The sequence below is a fragment of the Microcaecilia unicolor genome, chromosome 10, assembly GCF_901765095.1.
Source record: "Microcaecilia unicolor chromosome 10, aMicUni1.1, whole genome shotgun sequence".
NCBI classification, from domain to species: domain Eukaryota; kingdom Metazoa; phylum Chordata; class Amphibia; order Gymnophiona; family Siphonopidae; genus Microcaecilia; species Microcaecilia unicolor.
Window position 1 is genome coordinate 160,039,066 of NC_044040.1, and position 13,979 is coordinate 160,053,044.

Consider the following 13,979-nt stretch of genomic DNA (forward strand, 5'->3'; position numbering starts at 1 on the left):
TGTGTGTGTGTATGTGTCACAGAGTTATTTTTTGTGTGTGTGAGTGTGTGAGGGTGAGGTGTGTGTGCAGGTTGTTGATGTGTATCTTTTTTTTTGTTTGTTTGTTTTTTGCTTGGGGGGGTTGCAGGATGTGCTGTGCTGGCAAAGTGGGATGGATTGGTGTGTGGCTTTGAGGGTGTGTTTCTGTTGTATTGTGTGTGTGTGGTTTTGTCTGTCAAGGAGGTTTGTGGAGAGGGGTCTTTCTGTTGGTGAAATGTAAATGTGGTTGTAGGGGGGTCAGCCTTTGCTGAGTGGTGGATTGTTTTTTTCTGGAGTTTTTTTTTTGTGTTGTGCTGAGGCAGCAGTGTTGTTTTAGATGGGCGGAAGGTAGAGGAGCACGTTCTTGGTCTGTCGGTATTTTTTGGCCGTTTCAGGGCTGCTGAAGGGAACCGCTGGAAGAGAAATGTGCTGTGGGAAGCAGCGTCGTCTTTTTCCGTTGGGCTGGGGTTCTGGGCATCCTGGAGGTGGGAGACGGCTTGCCTGAGGACGGGGATGGTTGTTTTAAGTTGGCGGAAGGGAGAGGAGCACGGTCTCGGGCCATCGGGGGATGATCCGGTATGTTCGGTCCATTTCAGGCCAGCTGCAAGGGAATGCTGGAACATTTATGCGCTGCGGGAAGCAGCGCCATCTTTTTCCGTGTGCTCGGGAAATCCCCGAGGTGGGAGACGGCTTGTCTGAGGTTGGGGATGGTTGGTCACGTCCTTGGCCGCTTCGGCAAAAGGGGAAGAGGAAGGGGGTGGGGAGTTACCTGCAGCCGCGTGAGAAACCGGATATTCTTTGTTTGTTTTGTATTATTAGTTTGCATTTCTGTTGAAGAAAGAGTGGATGCCTTTCGAATGATGGAGGTGGTGCGTCGGTGTGCGGTTGTTTCGTTAGTTTGGCAGCCAGTCTCCAGCGATTCCTAGGCAGGGAAGGAATAGGGAAACACGCTCCGCGTGTTTCCCTACTCCTCCCCCTTCCTTGGTCGCTGTTTGCTGCTGGCTGGGTCGCGGGTAATCCTTCCAGCTGGGCCGCAGCTTGTCCTGTTCGCCCACGTCCCAGATGGTGAGGAGCACGCTGTTCTCCGGCTCCACCAACTCCATGTCAAGCGAACCCAAATATAGTCTGTGCTATAGGCCCTCCAGCACTCTTCAGTACCGGCATTAGGCATTTTAAAATCCCCCCCCCCCCCCCCTCCGGTCTATTTTTGCACATACCCACAGCAGGAATATTCTTCTCTCGTTCACAGATAATGAGCCGTTCTGCTGGTGAATGCTCCTCCCTTATTGCCACATAATTTCCTCTGATAGGTCCGTCTTACATCACCTAGCGTTGCCTGGGAACGGTTTTGTGATGGTCCTTTGTGTTTCAGAACGTTGAGGGTGTTTTTTCTGATTGGTCCGTCATGCGAGGGCGGGGGCAGAGAGACCTGGTCAGTGTTGTGGCTTCACCACCATGAACTGACGAACCCTTCAGGGAGTGACTGAGTGACTTCAGAATGTTGTCTTCAGAATGTTGAGGGTGAGTTTTATTATAGTAGATTATTACTCTACCTATGAAAAGTTATTCCGTTGTTATACTTCCTCTTTGTACATCTGTATAGTGCCCAAGCCAGCACGCTTACAAATATGTTAGATTAAATTTAAAAAATGCTACCAACGATAAAGAATGACAACTTGGATGCAGCAGCTTATGGGTTTGCTTGCTTTGTTTTGAATGGGAAGGGAAACAGACTGACCTATTGGCTTCAACTTTTTGACTTCATCCTGTCTCCTGTTTTCATCCAAACTCCTTGCCAGTTGCCTCTGTGAGTCCCGAAGGCCATCAGCTTCGTGTCCCCAGTGGTTGCGACCAAAAAAAAAAGCGCGGGGCTGCAGCAGCCTTCAGGCATGCGCTGTCGGCTCCGCTGGTCTTGTGCCCCCGCTGACATCAACTTCCTGTTCCAGGGCAGAGGACAGGCAGAACTGACAGCACATGCTTGAAGGCTGCTGCAGCTCTGCTCTTGCTTTTTTTTATTATTGTTTTCATTTTTCTGCTGTTGCTGTCTGCAGTAGCGGTTCGGGCGAGAGGGAGGTCAGGATTTGCCACGGCACCCCAGAGTGTTTGCTGCGGCGAACCAGGGTGCCATAGCACACAGTTTGAGAAATGCTGGTTTAATGTATTCTAACAAACGATTTCCTCCATGCTATGCACAGATTTCACACAGCATTTTTAGGGCTTTTCCCGCTTAGGAGGCACTTTAAGTGCTCCTGTGTTAAGTCTGTGTTATCCAGTTAGTGCACATTAATCATAACTCAGTAGCTGGATAGCACAGGAATGCACCCGTGACCCCCCCCCCCCCCCCCCCCCCCCACACACACACGCACACAGAAATATTTAAAAAATATAGTTAACATGCACTTAGCACATGGAAACAGGCAAAATTCCACAAATGCATTAAACTATTTTGCAGTATTCTGTTTTCCAACACTAATGCCCTTTAATAAAAGGGCTTCTAAAATTCCAACTTTTAAACCCAGGGAGTAGAAGGCCTACTTATTTTGCAGGCATTTGCAACCCAGTCCTCGGGACAAGCCCAGCCAGTTGGATTTTCAGGATTTCCGTAATGAGGGATATTAACATGCAGTGCTGCCATTGGATATCCTGGGAACCCAACTAGCTGAGAGGGTCTTGAGGACTGGGCTGAGAATTGCTGATATAGCACAAAACCTTATAGAAATAACGAGAGATAGTTGTTGCTCTCTCATCCATTTTCCTAGCAAATTTACAGCTCCATGTTCACAAATCATTTACAGATAACACCAGATATTTCTGGGCGAACACTGATTTCTTAGTAGAGAGGTTGATTCTGAAGGAAATGATGACAGTGAGTAACCTTCTGACTTCAGGTTGATTTTTATTGCTTTAGTATTCACTGACAGAAGAAACAATGTTTTCTTTTTTTTTTTTGACTGTTAGTTTCATCGTTACTATAGTCAAGTTTTCTCAAACTGTTTTTGTATTTGATTGCTTGGTGGCTTGCTATAAAAATAGCTCTTGCTAGAATAAACAAATTCTGCAAATCCTATGGGAGGCTCACAGCGTAAGTCTGGGAGCTGATAATATCAGCAGAGCCTAGATCTGCTGTTGTTAGTGAGGGTTGGGGGAAGGGGGAGAAGCAGGGGAAAAGTCAGGTGACAGGCAGAATGTGGAGCTGTGTGATGATGTGGCAAGTGGGGATTGGTTGGGTTAAGGTTGTTGGGAAGGTGGGTGTAGCAATTTAAAAGGGAGCTTTTGGCGGGCATAGATTGCTTAGGAGGGCGGTGAGGAGCGGGAGCTGGTTGGGAGTAGATTTGGTCTCCTGCCCTGCCATCCCTGCTAGGTATGTTGGGGGTTTTGGGGTGGTGTTGGGAGGGGATTGGGTGGGTTGGTTGCAGCTGGTGGTTGGCAGAATTATGGAGGATTGTAATACTGTCGAGGAGGTCTTTGGAAAGTGGGGAATTGGTTAAAGAATGAATGTACTTCATCCTGTGCAACACGGCCACGAGTATTTACAGGTCCTGCGTCACCGCGGACTTGTGGGAGGTAGGGATATGTGTTCTGCAAAGTGATTGATGAGGCTAATTTGGCACTGACTGACTTCAGGTGTGGGGAAAAAAAGGCCTCTCTATTGGAGTTGGGTATTGCAGTTATGTGTTATTGAATAACAATGTTACTGTTATTGTTAATCAGTGTTTGTTAATAAAGCTTCAGCCCCTTAATCTGACATATAGTGTGGTTTATTTTAATGTATGTGTGTACTGAGTGCACAGCGCAGTGTGAATGCTGATGTTGTTATATTATTGTCTGTGTAGATTTTATTTTTGGAACAAAGTTACACTGAATAATTAGTGTCAGTGCATTTGTGTATGTTCTGAACAGCCTGTGATCAAGTTCTGACGCCGAAAGAGTACATGAAAAAATATGTTCCTCAGTTCATCTGGCATGCTCATTTTGTTCTCACAGTGATTTAAAAATATTGAACACCCAAAAGCAAAAGCTTTAATATTTTGCATAAATCAAATAGCCCAGTCACAATATTGGGAACCTTATGTCAAAGGTTTGATAAAGCTTAGACTACAAATATTTACCTACTATACCTTTTAGTGCCTCTCAATATTTAGTACTATGCTTTGCAGCTCTGTTATTCCATTGTTTGAATTATATCCTTCCTAGGTTTTACCCCCAAAAAAGAGACTGATCGTGAGGAAGCCATGTAGGAAACAGGCATCCCCTCTTTTGAGAAAATTGAATTGGTTGCCGGTCCCTCTTGTAATCCAGTTTGATATTGATGATTGCTTTTGATAGGAGTAATAAAGCTAAATATTTGGAAGTTACAGACGTATGACCCAACTTAGCACAGAGCAATTACTGAGGCTTCCTTCTTGTAAAAAGGTGAAGGGGCCAGATGAAGAAATAAGCTCCATGATATTCAGCCAGTGGGAGTTATTGCTTTTTTTTTTTTTTTTTTAAATGCTGATTGCCACTAGTTAAATTAGACCCAGATATTCAGTGCCAGGCCTTATCCATGAACCAGCATTGAATATCCAGGGATAACCATCCATTACTTACGCAGGTGACAACTGATATTGAGCCATGACCTGTATAAGACACTTAAGGGCCCTTTTATTAAGCTGCTGTAAATGGGCTTAGCATGTCCTAAATACAGCATTATCTCACATGTTACAGTTAGCACATGGTAATATAAGCTCATTAGCTGGATAATGCCTCTATACCCATTCCCTCTACAACCCCCCACCCCCCCCAAAAAAACTTAAATAGTGTATGATTACTATGCACAAATAGGGAGGTTACTGCAGAATGTTTTAGCACATCCTGTGGTAAACCTTTTTTGGTGCACGAAGGCACAAAGCCCATGATAGGGCTTAGTATACCTTAGTAAAAAGGCCCTTTATGCAGGTCCCAGCTGAATATCAGCTGGGGGCCTAAATAATGAGATGTGTCAGTCTGATTCTCCTGATATTCCTGACTCCGTCTTTCTTAACTTCCTTATCCCCAATCCCCTAACCCTGCAATACCCTTATCATATCCTTTCCTGTACCCCAACCCCTCTGTAGCCAAATCTCCCTGATAAGTCCCTTTTCCAAATCTAAGTACTACCCATCTATTTAAAACCCAGCTTCCCCACCCCTCCTCCTCCCCAAAGGCTCCTTTCACCCCTAGTGCATACCCAAAGTGATCCATTGTGGGTCCCCCTTACGTCCTTCCCTGTTCAGCTTGATGTTCCAAAATGGGAGCGATGACCCCTAATGTTAGTCTTATGGTACTGCTGGTAAGGGTAAGGCTTCCATATAAGGTTAAGACTAGAGGAGTGGCCCGAGAACCAGGGGAACTGGGTTCTAGGCCCACTACAGTTTCTTGTAACTCTAGGCAAGTCACTTAACGCTCCGTTGCCCCAGGTACAAAATAAATACCTGTATATAATATGTAAACTGCTTTGATTATAACCATATAAAGGTGATTTATCAAAATTCCATCCCCTATCCCCTTTCAATTAAAAAAAAGTGAAAGAGAACTGGACAGGTGTAATGGGCAGATAAATTTTGCTAGTGTGGTTTGTTTTGTGATAATTCATGATTTTATGGATGTTTTATATTGTAAACGTCTGTGATTTCATTATTTGTTGATATTTTAAAATATTTATAACCTGCAATTATCCACCGTTCTAGGCAGGATACAACTGTGTGGTATAAAAATGTTTAATAAATTGATATATGAAAACCTTTATCAAATAAAAAAAAATCCCTTAACATTCCAGTATATTTTACCACTTAAACATTAATTACCTAAGCAGCATTTATTTATTTGTTACATTTCTATCCCACATTTTCCCACTCACTTGTAGGCTCAATGTGGCTTACATAGTTCCGGAGAGGCACTTGCGGACTCCGGTGTAGACAAATACAAAGTGATGTTGTGGTTAAATAGTTAAATAAAGCTAATGTGGTGCATTTATAGTAGTTGCCTTTGTCTCCCTAAGGGGGTTGTTTACTGAAGCTTAGCATCGAGTTATTTATTTATTTATTTGTAACATTTGTATCCCGCATTTTCCCACATATTAGCAGGCTCAATGTGGCTTACAAAATACTGTAATGGTGAACGCCAAGTACGGTAGGTATTAAACAAATACAATTAGAAAAAGGGTGAGGCAAGGTAGGGGTAAATGGGTACAATAAATAAGAAATAAAATGTCCATTGCAATGTATGTATAGATGCATTGTAGAGTTGAGGCATTTAAGTAGAATCAATAGGGTAGGCCTTGCAAAACAAATAGGTCTTTAAAGTTCGCTTGAAGTTTTGATGGTCGTTCATTGTTTTCACACTCTTTTTATTCCTATGGGCCCTGCTGCAGATAACCCAAGCTAAGCTTTAGTAAATAACCCCCTAAATATTAGATTAGGATGATAACCTTCCAACTTAAATTGTAAGAATATTCCTGTATGCATGCTTTCATTGTGGAAACTTCAATACAAATCTCAGTGGCTCTGATACCAGACAAAGGGCTCCTTTTACTAGGCTGCAGTAACCACTAGTTCATGTTTACTGCACCTTAAAAGGGTTTACTGCTGCATGAACTGAGACATCCTACTGTAAGCTCTGAGTGTGCTAAAAATTATCTTTTAATTTTTCTGGTAGGGGGCATATCTGGTGGTGTAGAGTGGACATTTCAGCACTAATTTTTTAGTGCACCTACATTTCCGCATGCTAACTGATTAGCGTAGGGTTAGCGCCTGAGCCCTTATCACCTACAAAATAGGTAGTGGTAAGGGTTCACCTGCTAATTTTTGGTAATGACCATGCTCTAATGGCAAATTCAGAAAATGGTAATCAGCCATTTTCCAACAGGAGTAGAAATGGCCTTAGTGTGCAGAAAAGACCTGTGTAACGGCACGCTAAGGCCACTTTCTACCACAGCTTTGTAAAATAACCCCAAAGACAAGAAAACACTATTACAAATATTGCTAGCATTGGGCCTAATATTCAAAGCGAGTTATACATTTGGGCCCTAAAACGTTTTCCTCATGTGCAACAGAACTTGTGTCAAAGTCCATTATATACAATTAATTGACTACATTTTTTCAGATGTTTTGGTGAAGACGTCTGCATTGCTATCCCAGATATAGATGCCTATGTAATGGTACTTCAGGTTAATGAACCGAAGATTACAATAAGTGGAATGGATCACTTTGCTAGACCAGCTACAGAATTTGAAAGTGCAAGAGGTGTGACGCTGTTACCAGATATCAAGATTGTCAGCACAATCACCAAAATGGAACAGCAGGTGAATTCCAAAGAAAATACCACAGGTTTGTGTATTTGATGTCTTTTTTTTTTAAGTTGTGGATTTAAACAATGTGCCCACATTTGTATCTGAGGAAGCTAGAAGAATGGTCTAAGGTTTGGCAATTAAAATTCAATGCGAAGAAATGCAAAGTGATGCACTTAGGGAACAGAAATTCTCGGGAGACGTATGTGTTAGGCGGGGAGAGTCTGATAGGAACGGACGGGGAGAGGGATCTTGGGGTGATAGTATCTGAGGATCTGAAGGCGACGAAACAGTGTGACAAGGCGGTGGCCGTAACTAGAAGGTTGTTAGGCTGTATAGAGAAGAAAGGGGGTGTTGATGCCCCTGTATAAGTCGTTGGTGAGGCCCCACCTAGAGTATTGTGTTCAGTTTTGGAGGCCGTACCTTGCGAAGGATGTAAAAAGAATAGAAGCGGTGCAAAGAAAAGCTACGAGAATGGTAAGGGATTTGCGTTACAAGATATATGAGGAGAGACTTGATGACCTGAACATGTATACTCTGGAAGAAAGGAGAAACAGGGGTGATATGAAACAGACGTTCAAATATTTGAAAAGTATTAATCCGCAAACGAACCTTTTCCGGAGATGTGAAGGAGGTAGAACGAGAGGACATGAAATTAGATTGAAGGGGGGCAGACTCAAGAAAAATGTCAGGAAGTATTTCTTCACGGAGAGAGTAGTGGATGCTTGGAATGCCCTCCCGCAGGAGGTGGTGGAAATGAAAACAGTAACAGAATTCAAGCACGTGTGGGATAAACATAAAGGAATCCTGTTCAGAAGGAATGGATCCTAAGGAGCTTAGCCGAGATTGGGAGGCAGAGCGGGAGTCGGGGATAGTGCTGGGCAGACTTACACGGTCTGTGCCCTGAAAAGGACAGGTACAAATCAAGGTAAGGTATACACAAAAAGTAACACATATGAGTTTATCTTGTTGGGCAGACTGGATGGACCATGCAGGTCTTTTTCTGCCGTCATCTACTATGTTACTATTTAAATAACTTATTTTAAAAGAAATACAACCAAATCAGTAGAAAATAATTTTCTATCTTTGATGGAGGGTAGATTTATAAGCTTCTTTTTTTTCTGCGCCTAAAACACTGTTTTGCATGCAGAAAAAGGTGCTTATAAAATTGCTTTAAAATCCTAGAGCATGCATAAATTCATAGCTCATACTTTTACATGCTCTGTCCATAGGTGCTCCCAGGGGCAGAGATTGACTGGAGCTGGGGCTGAGTTTCTAGATATGTGCATATTTTAAGGCAGTGATTCTCAACACAGGCATCGGGGCACACCCAGCCAGTCAAGCTTTCAGATCTATGCAATGAATATACATGAGAGAGATTTACATGCACTGCCTCCTTGATATGCAAATATCTGTCATGCATATTAATTATGGATGTCCTGAAAATCCAATTGGTTGGGTGTGCTCCAAAGACTGGGTTGTGAACCACTGTATTACTGCATATGCACCCATATGTCTTCACAACTTAGATGTCCTGTTATATACAATTACTCTCGGTAAAAGGAAGAATCCACAAAAGGTGGAGGAACAGTAATCCCTGCGACCATTATAAGCAAGCCAAAGGAGAAAGGTGAAGGGGTAGACACTTCCAAAAGCCACAAGAAAGACAAAAAGAACCTTGTACGTTCTAATATAGTCTTATCACCTGTTTTGATTGGCTTATTTATATATACCTCGTAGACTCCTGAAGCAGGTGCTGATGCACTGAAACACAGCTGCTGTGTCGAGTCTTTTTGGTGTGTCCTAAATAAATTTTTATATACAAGATTCTTTTCATTTTTCCTGTGTCTTTTGGAAGTGCCTAGCCTTTCACCCTACTCCTTTGGCTTGCATACAATTACTCTCCACAAGACCAAAATGTGATGCAGTGGAAGTGCTCAGCAGTTTTCATATATGGTGTATGGTTTATGTAGTATGATATACCACCCTTTGTTAGTCTCTTAGTTTAGAAAAGAATGCCATCAATCATTTGACAGAGGAAATAAAAGTTAGAGAGAACAGAGAAGAAATAGTATAGTAGGCTACATGTGAGGCACGTCAGCACCAGTGAAAAGCGTGCTCGCTCGGCGCCCCTTCAGCTTCCCTTCGTTCTGTCTCTCAAGCGCTGGTCCCGCCCTTGCGGAAACAGGAAATGAGGGCGGGACCAGCACTTGAGAGACAGAACGAAGGGAAGCTGAAGGGGCGCCGAGCGAGCACGCTTTTCACTGGTGCTGACGTGCTGTGTCGCTGCCGACGCCGCCTTCCCTTAACCCCAAGCAGGTATGAAGTTTTAAATTTCGGAGGAGGGGGCAGGAACTGGACAGCGCGCGTGCGATCTGGTGCTCAGTGGGAGGGAGGGAAGGAGGAAGGCCTGATGCAGGCTGGCTAGGTGGGTGGGAAGGAGGAAGGTCTGATGCTGCTGGGAGGGAGGGAGGGAGGAAGGAAAGCCTGATGGTGGGTGGGAGGGAGGGATGCCTGGTGCTGGGTGGGAGGGGTGCCTGGTGCTTGATGCTGGGTGGGAGAGAGGGATGCTTGGTTCTGGGTGGGATGCCTGGTGCGGGGTGGGAGGGTGAGAGGGGTGCCTGGTGCTGTGTGGGAGGGAGGGGTGCCTAGTGCTTGATGCTGGGCGGGAGGGAGGGATGCCTGGTGCTGGGTGGGAGGGAGGGAGGCCGGCCTGATGCCTGGTGCTGGGTGGGATGCCTGGTGCTGGACGGAGAAAATAGGCAAAAGCTGGATCCACATTATACCTCCTCCAGTCAATTCCACAGAGGAGGACCCAGCTTTTACTTATGGATGGAGGGCAAGAAATGATGGATGGAGGGCAAGAAATGAAGAAGAAAGGAGGAAAGTAAAGAAATAAATGGAAAGGAAGCCGTGGAAATGGAGTTAAGAGGACAGATAGCAACAGAATCAGATACTGGGCCAGCATGATCAGAAAAACAAAGTCACCAGACAACAAAGGTAGAAAAGATCATTTTATTTTCATTATAGTGTTTGGAATATGTCCACTTTGAGAATTAGGTGCTCAACATTAAAAGTTTATATTTATTTACTTATTTATGGCATTTTATCCCATATTAAACATGAATTAGGTTGTTTTGTGGCTCTACACGTATCATGATATTATGATCCCTTGTTTCATATGGTACAGTAAGGTTCTGAGTGTGTTTTTGCACAAAGTTGTGCATAGTGTTTTGCAGGTGAGCGATTGTGGTTAGTATATGCTTTGAGCAACCACTTTATTCTTTGACATATGATACATATCTAATATCTAAATTTAATAAAAGGTATTAATTGTGAATTATTTTAATTTATTTTTTTATGTGTGTTATCAGACAATTATGGGGTTAAGGTCCGCCCCCAACCCCACCCCACCCCACCCCCTTTAGCCTCCCCAAACAGTTGGGCCACCGACCGCCTATGGGTATTGGTAAGAAGCTTAAACTGAATGTGGTATTGTACAGGAAGCTAGTGATGCTTGATTAACAGAGGTGTAATACAGTCAGATCGTGTTGCTTAGGCAAAAATTCAGAGGACTGTGTTTTGGATAATCTGAATATGTTTAAGAGAATATTGAGGGAGTCCAGAATAGATAACATTACAATAGTCAAGACAGGAGATGATAAGGAAGGATAAATCAATTAAAGCCAAATAAATGTTTAGACCAATAAAAATATAACTTAGGTCATCTTCGTGAATGACTATTGCTTATTCTGATGTTTTGATTAAAACCTTTATAATCCATTGTTGAAGAAACAAGCTAGCTAGGCTTATTCCCCTAAAATGAAGTTATGTATCTGTAATTTTACATGACTCATGTTGTGTTTGCTGCCAGAATAAGAACTTGGAACTTTCCAGACAATTCTTCTGACTGTGATAAATGGGACTGAACGTGCATGACATGGATTTGCTTTGTTATCAAGCAGTTTAACTATTAGTATGGATAAAAAATGGTGAAGAACCATTTCCAAAGAGAAAGAGTATAGATTTTAAGATGCCACCAAGATGCTGCTATGAAAAACCAAACATGAAGAAGTGGTTTCACATTCTCCAATAGAAAACAACCTGAATAGCAACTTGCTAAGGGGTCCTTTTATTCAAATGCAATGAAAAATGAGCTTAGCGCTTGTAATGCGGGACTGCCCTCCATGTTAAGCCAATATTTAACATGTCAGTAAAATCAGGCTCATAATACTTTTATTTGCAGGTTGTGTGCTAATGTCCGTGCATGACTGCAAATAATTAATGCGGGAGCACATAGGTGGCAGTAACTGATCACCTGTTATGTCTGCATTATCCAGTTAGTGCATTCTAATAACGCACCAGCTCAGGGGTAGGCAACCTTGGCCCTCAAAGCCACAACTCAATCAGGTTTTCAGGATTTCTCCAATGAATTTGAATGCGATGTATTTGCATGCATTGCCTCCATTATATGCAAATAGATTTCATGCTTATAGAGTCAGACCGAAATTGGCCACTCGATTTTGGCAGAACCTGAAACCATAAATTAAACTGTCCCACCCCATGCCATCACCCCAGCCTTAAAATCCCCCTGCCTGGTGACGACACATACCGCAATCACTCTCCCTCGTCCACTTTCCCACCCAACCACCAGTAAGCCCACCCCAGGCCTATCTTAGTGAAGCTGTGGTGATCTAGTAGCCTCTTTGGAGACTGAAACTGACCCCACTTGTGGAGTACTGCTCTAATCCAAATGGTTGCCAAGACTTCCTGTGCCAGCTTCACAAGAATGCTGCATGAGGTCCCGGTAGCCATTTTTCGACAGGAAACATCACTAGTAGAGGACTCGCTCCTGGCTATATTGGTTTCAGTCGCAACATGGCTGCTGAGACTTCCTGCAGCAGCCTCACAAGACTACTGCAGGAGATCCTGGCAGCCATTTTGCATTTGGAATCAACATGGGCAGGATCGAGTCCTCTGCTCATGCTAGTTACAATCAGAAAATGGCTGCTGAGACCTCCCGCAGCAGTCTCAGGGGACAGGAACAAGTGGGGTCCGTTCCTGCCCCTAAAGAGCCTACTAGACCACGAGAGCTTCACAAAGGTAACGGATGGTCAGGCATGAAGAGGGAGTGCGATTGTAAGGAGGAGGGGGGGGGGGGGGCAGTGGTTCAGTTTCAGGTGAAAATGCACAGACCTTTTTGGTTAAAACCTGAACCTAGATTTTGGATCAGTTTTAGTGCCAAATCCAAAACAGAAACTGAAATTTAGTCAGCCTTTAAATGCATATTCATTGGGGGAAATCCTGAAAACCAGATGGGGTTGTAGCCCTCAAGGATTGAGGTTGTCCACCCCACACTAGCTGAACAATGTTTCCACTCCCATTCCCCCTGCCTATGATATGCTCCCTCCAAAAATATTTGTATAAAATAACACTTGGTTAGCGCACAAAAATGGGGAACTTATAAAACACTTAAATGTGTTTTGCGATAAGCGTTTTTTCATGCATTAAGTGTGCATCATTAGTAAATGGGGACACTGTGTGGTATTCAGATGAAAAAAGGAATAGTCCCCAACAAAATATATTCACAGAATCCTATTTTTTAATTTTTATCCCAAAAAAAAATCAAAAAATATAGAACAGAAGACAATGGAAAGGGGACCTGTCAGGGTAGAAGCTAGGATTTATAATAATAACTAGTAAAAAAGGCCCGTTTCCGAAAGCAATGAAACGGGCGCTAGCATGTGGGGTTTTTTTTTGTGTGTGTATGTGTCACAGAGTTATTTTGTGTGTGTGTGTGAATGTGTGAGGGTGGGGTGTGTGTGCAGGTTGTTGATGTGTGTCTTTTTTTTTTTTTTTTTGCTTGGGGTGTTGTGCTATGCTGTGCTATGCTGGCAAAGTGGGATGGATTGGTGTGTGGCTTTGAGGGTGTGTGTCTGTTGTATTGTGTGTGTGTGGTTTTGTCTGTCAAGGAGGCTTGTGGAGGGGGTCTTTCTGTTGGTGAAATGTAAATGTAGTTGTAGGGGGGTCAGCCTTTGCTGAGTGCTGGATTGTTTTTTCCGGGTTTTTTTTTTTTTGTGTTGTGCTGAGGCAGCAGTGTTGTTTTAGATGGGCGGAAGGTAGAGGAGCACGTTCTTGGTCTGTCGGTATTTTTTGGCCATTTCAGGGCTGCTGTAGGGGAACACTGGAAGAGAAATGTGCTGCGGGAAGCTGCGCCGTCTTTTTCCGGGTGCTCGGGGAATCCCCGAGGTGGGAGACGGCTTGCCTGAGGCTGGGGATGATTGGGCACGGCCGCTTTGGCAAAAGGGGAAGAGGAAGGGGGTGGGGAGTTACCTGTAGGTGCGTGAGAAAACGGGTATTCTTTGTTTTGTATTATTAGTTTGCATTTCTGTTGAAGAAAGAGTGGATGCCTTTTGAATGATGGAGGTGGTGCGTCGGTGTGCGGTTGTTTCATTAGTTTGGCAGCCAGTCTCCAGCGATTCCTAGGCAGGGAAGGAGTATACTCCTCCCCCTTCCTTGGTCGCTGTTTGCTGCTGGCTGGGTCGCGGGTAATCCTTCCAGCTGGGCCGCAGCTTGTCCTGTTCGCCCACGTCCCAGATGGTGACGGGCACATTGTTTTCCGGCTCCTCTGACTCTATGTAAAGCGATCCCAAAT

At 43.8% G+C, this 13,979-nt stretch overlaps 1 protein-coding gene across 1 annotated transcript in view; it reads left to right on the forward strand.

Annotated features, from left to right (window-relative positions):
• The window catches only part of CLSTN2 (calsyntenin 2), a 1,123,462-nt gene that overhangs the window by 1,071,500 nt on the left and 37,983 nt on the right, over window positions 1–13,979 (forward strand). The window contains exon 13 of the mRNA XM_030216144.1: window positions 7,141–7,364. Within this exon, the coding sequence (XP_030072004.1) occupies window positions 7,141–7,364 (224 nt within the window). The remainder of the gene's footprint in view (window positions 1–7,140; window positions 7,365–13,979) is intronic.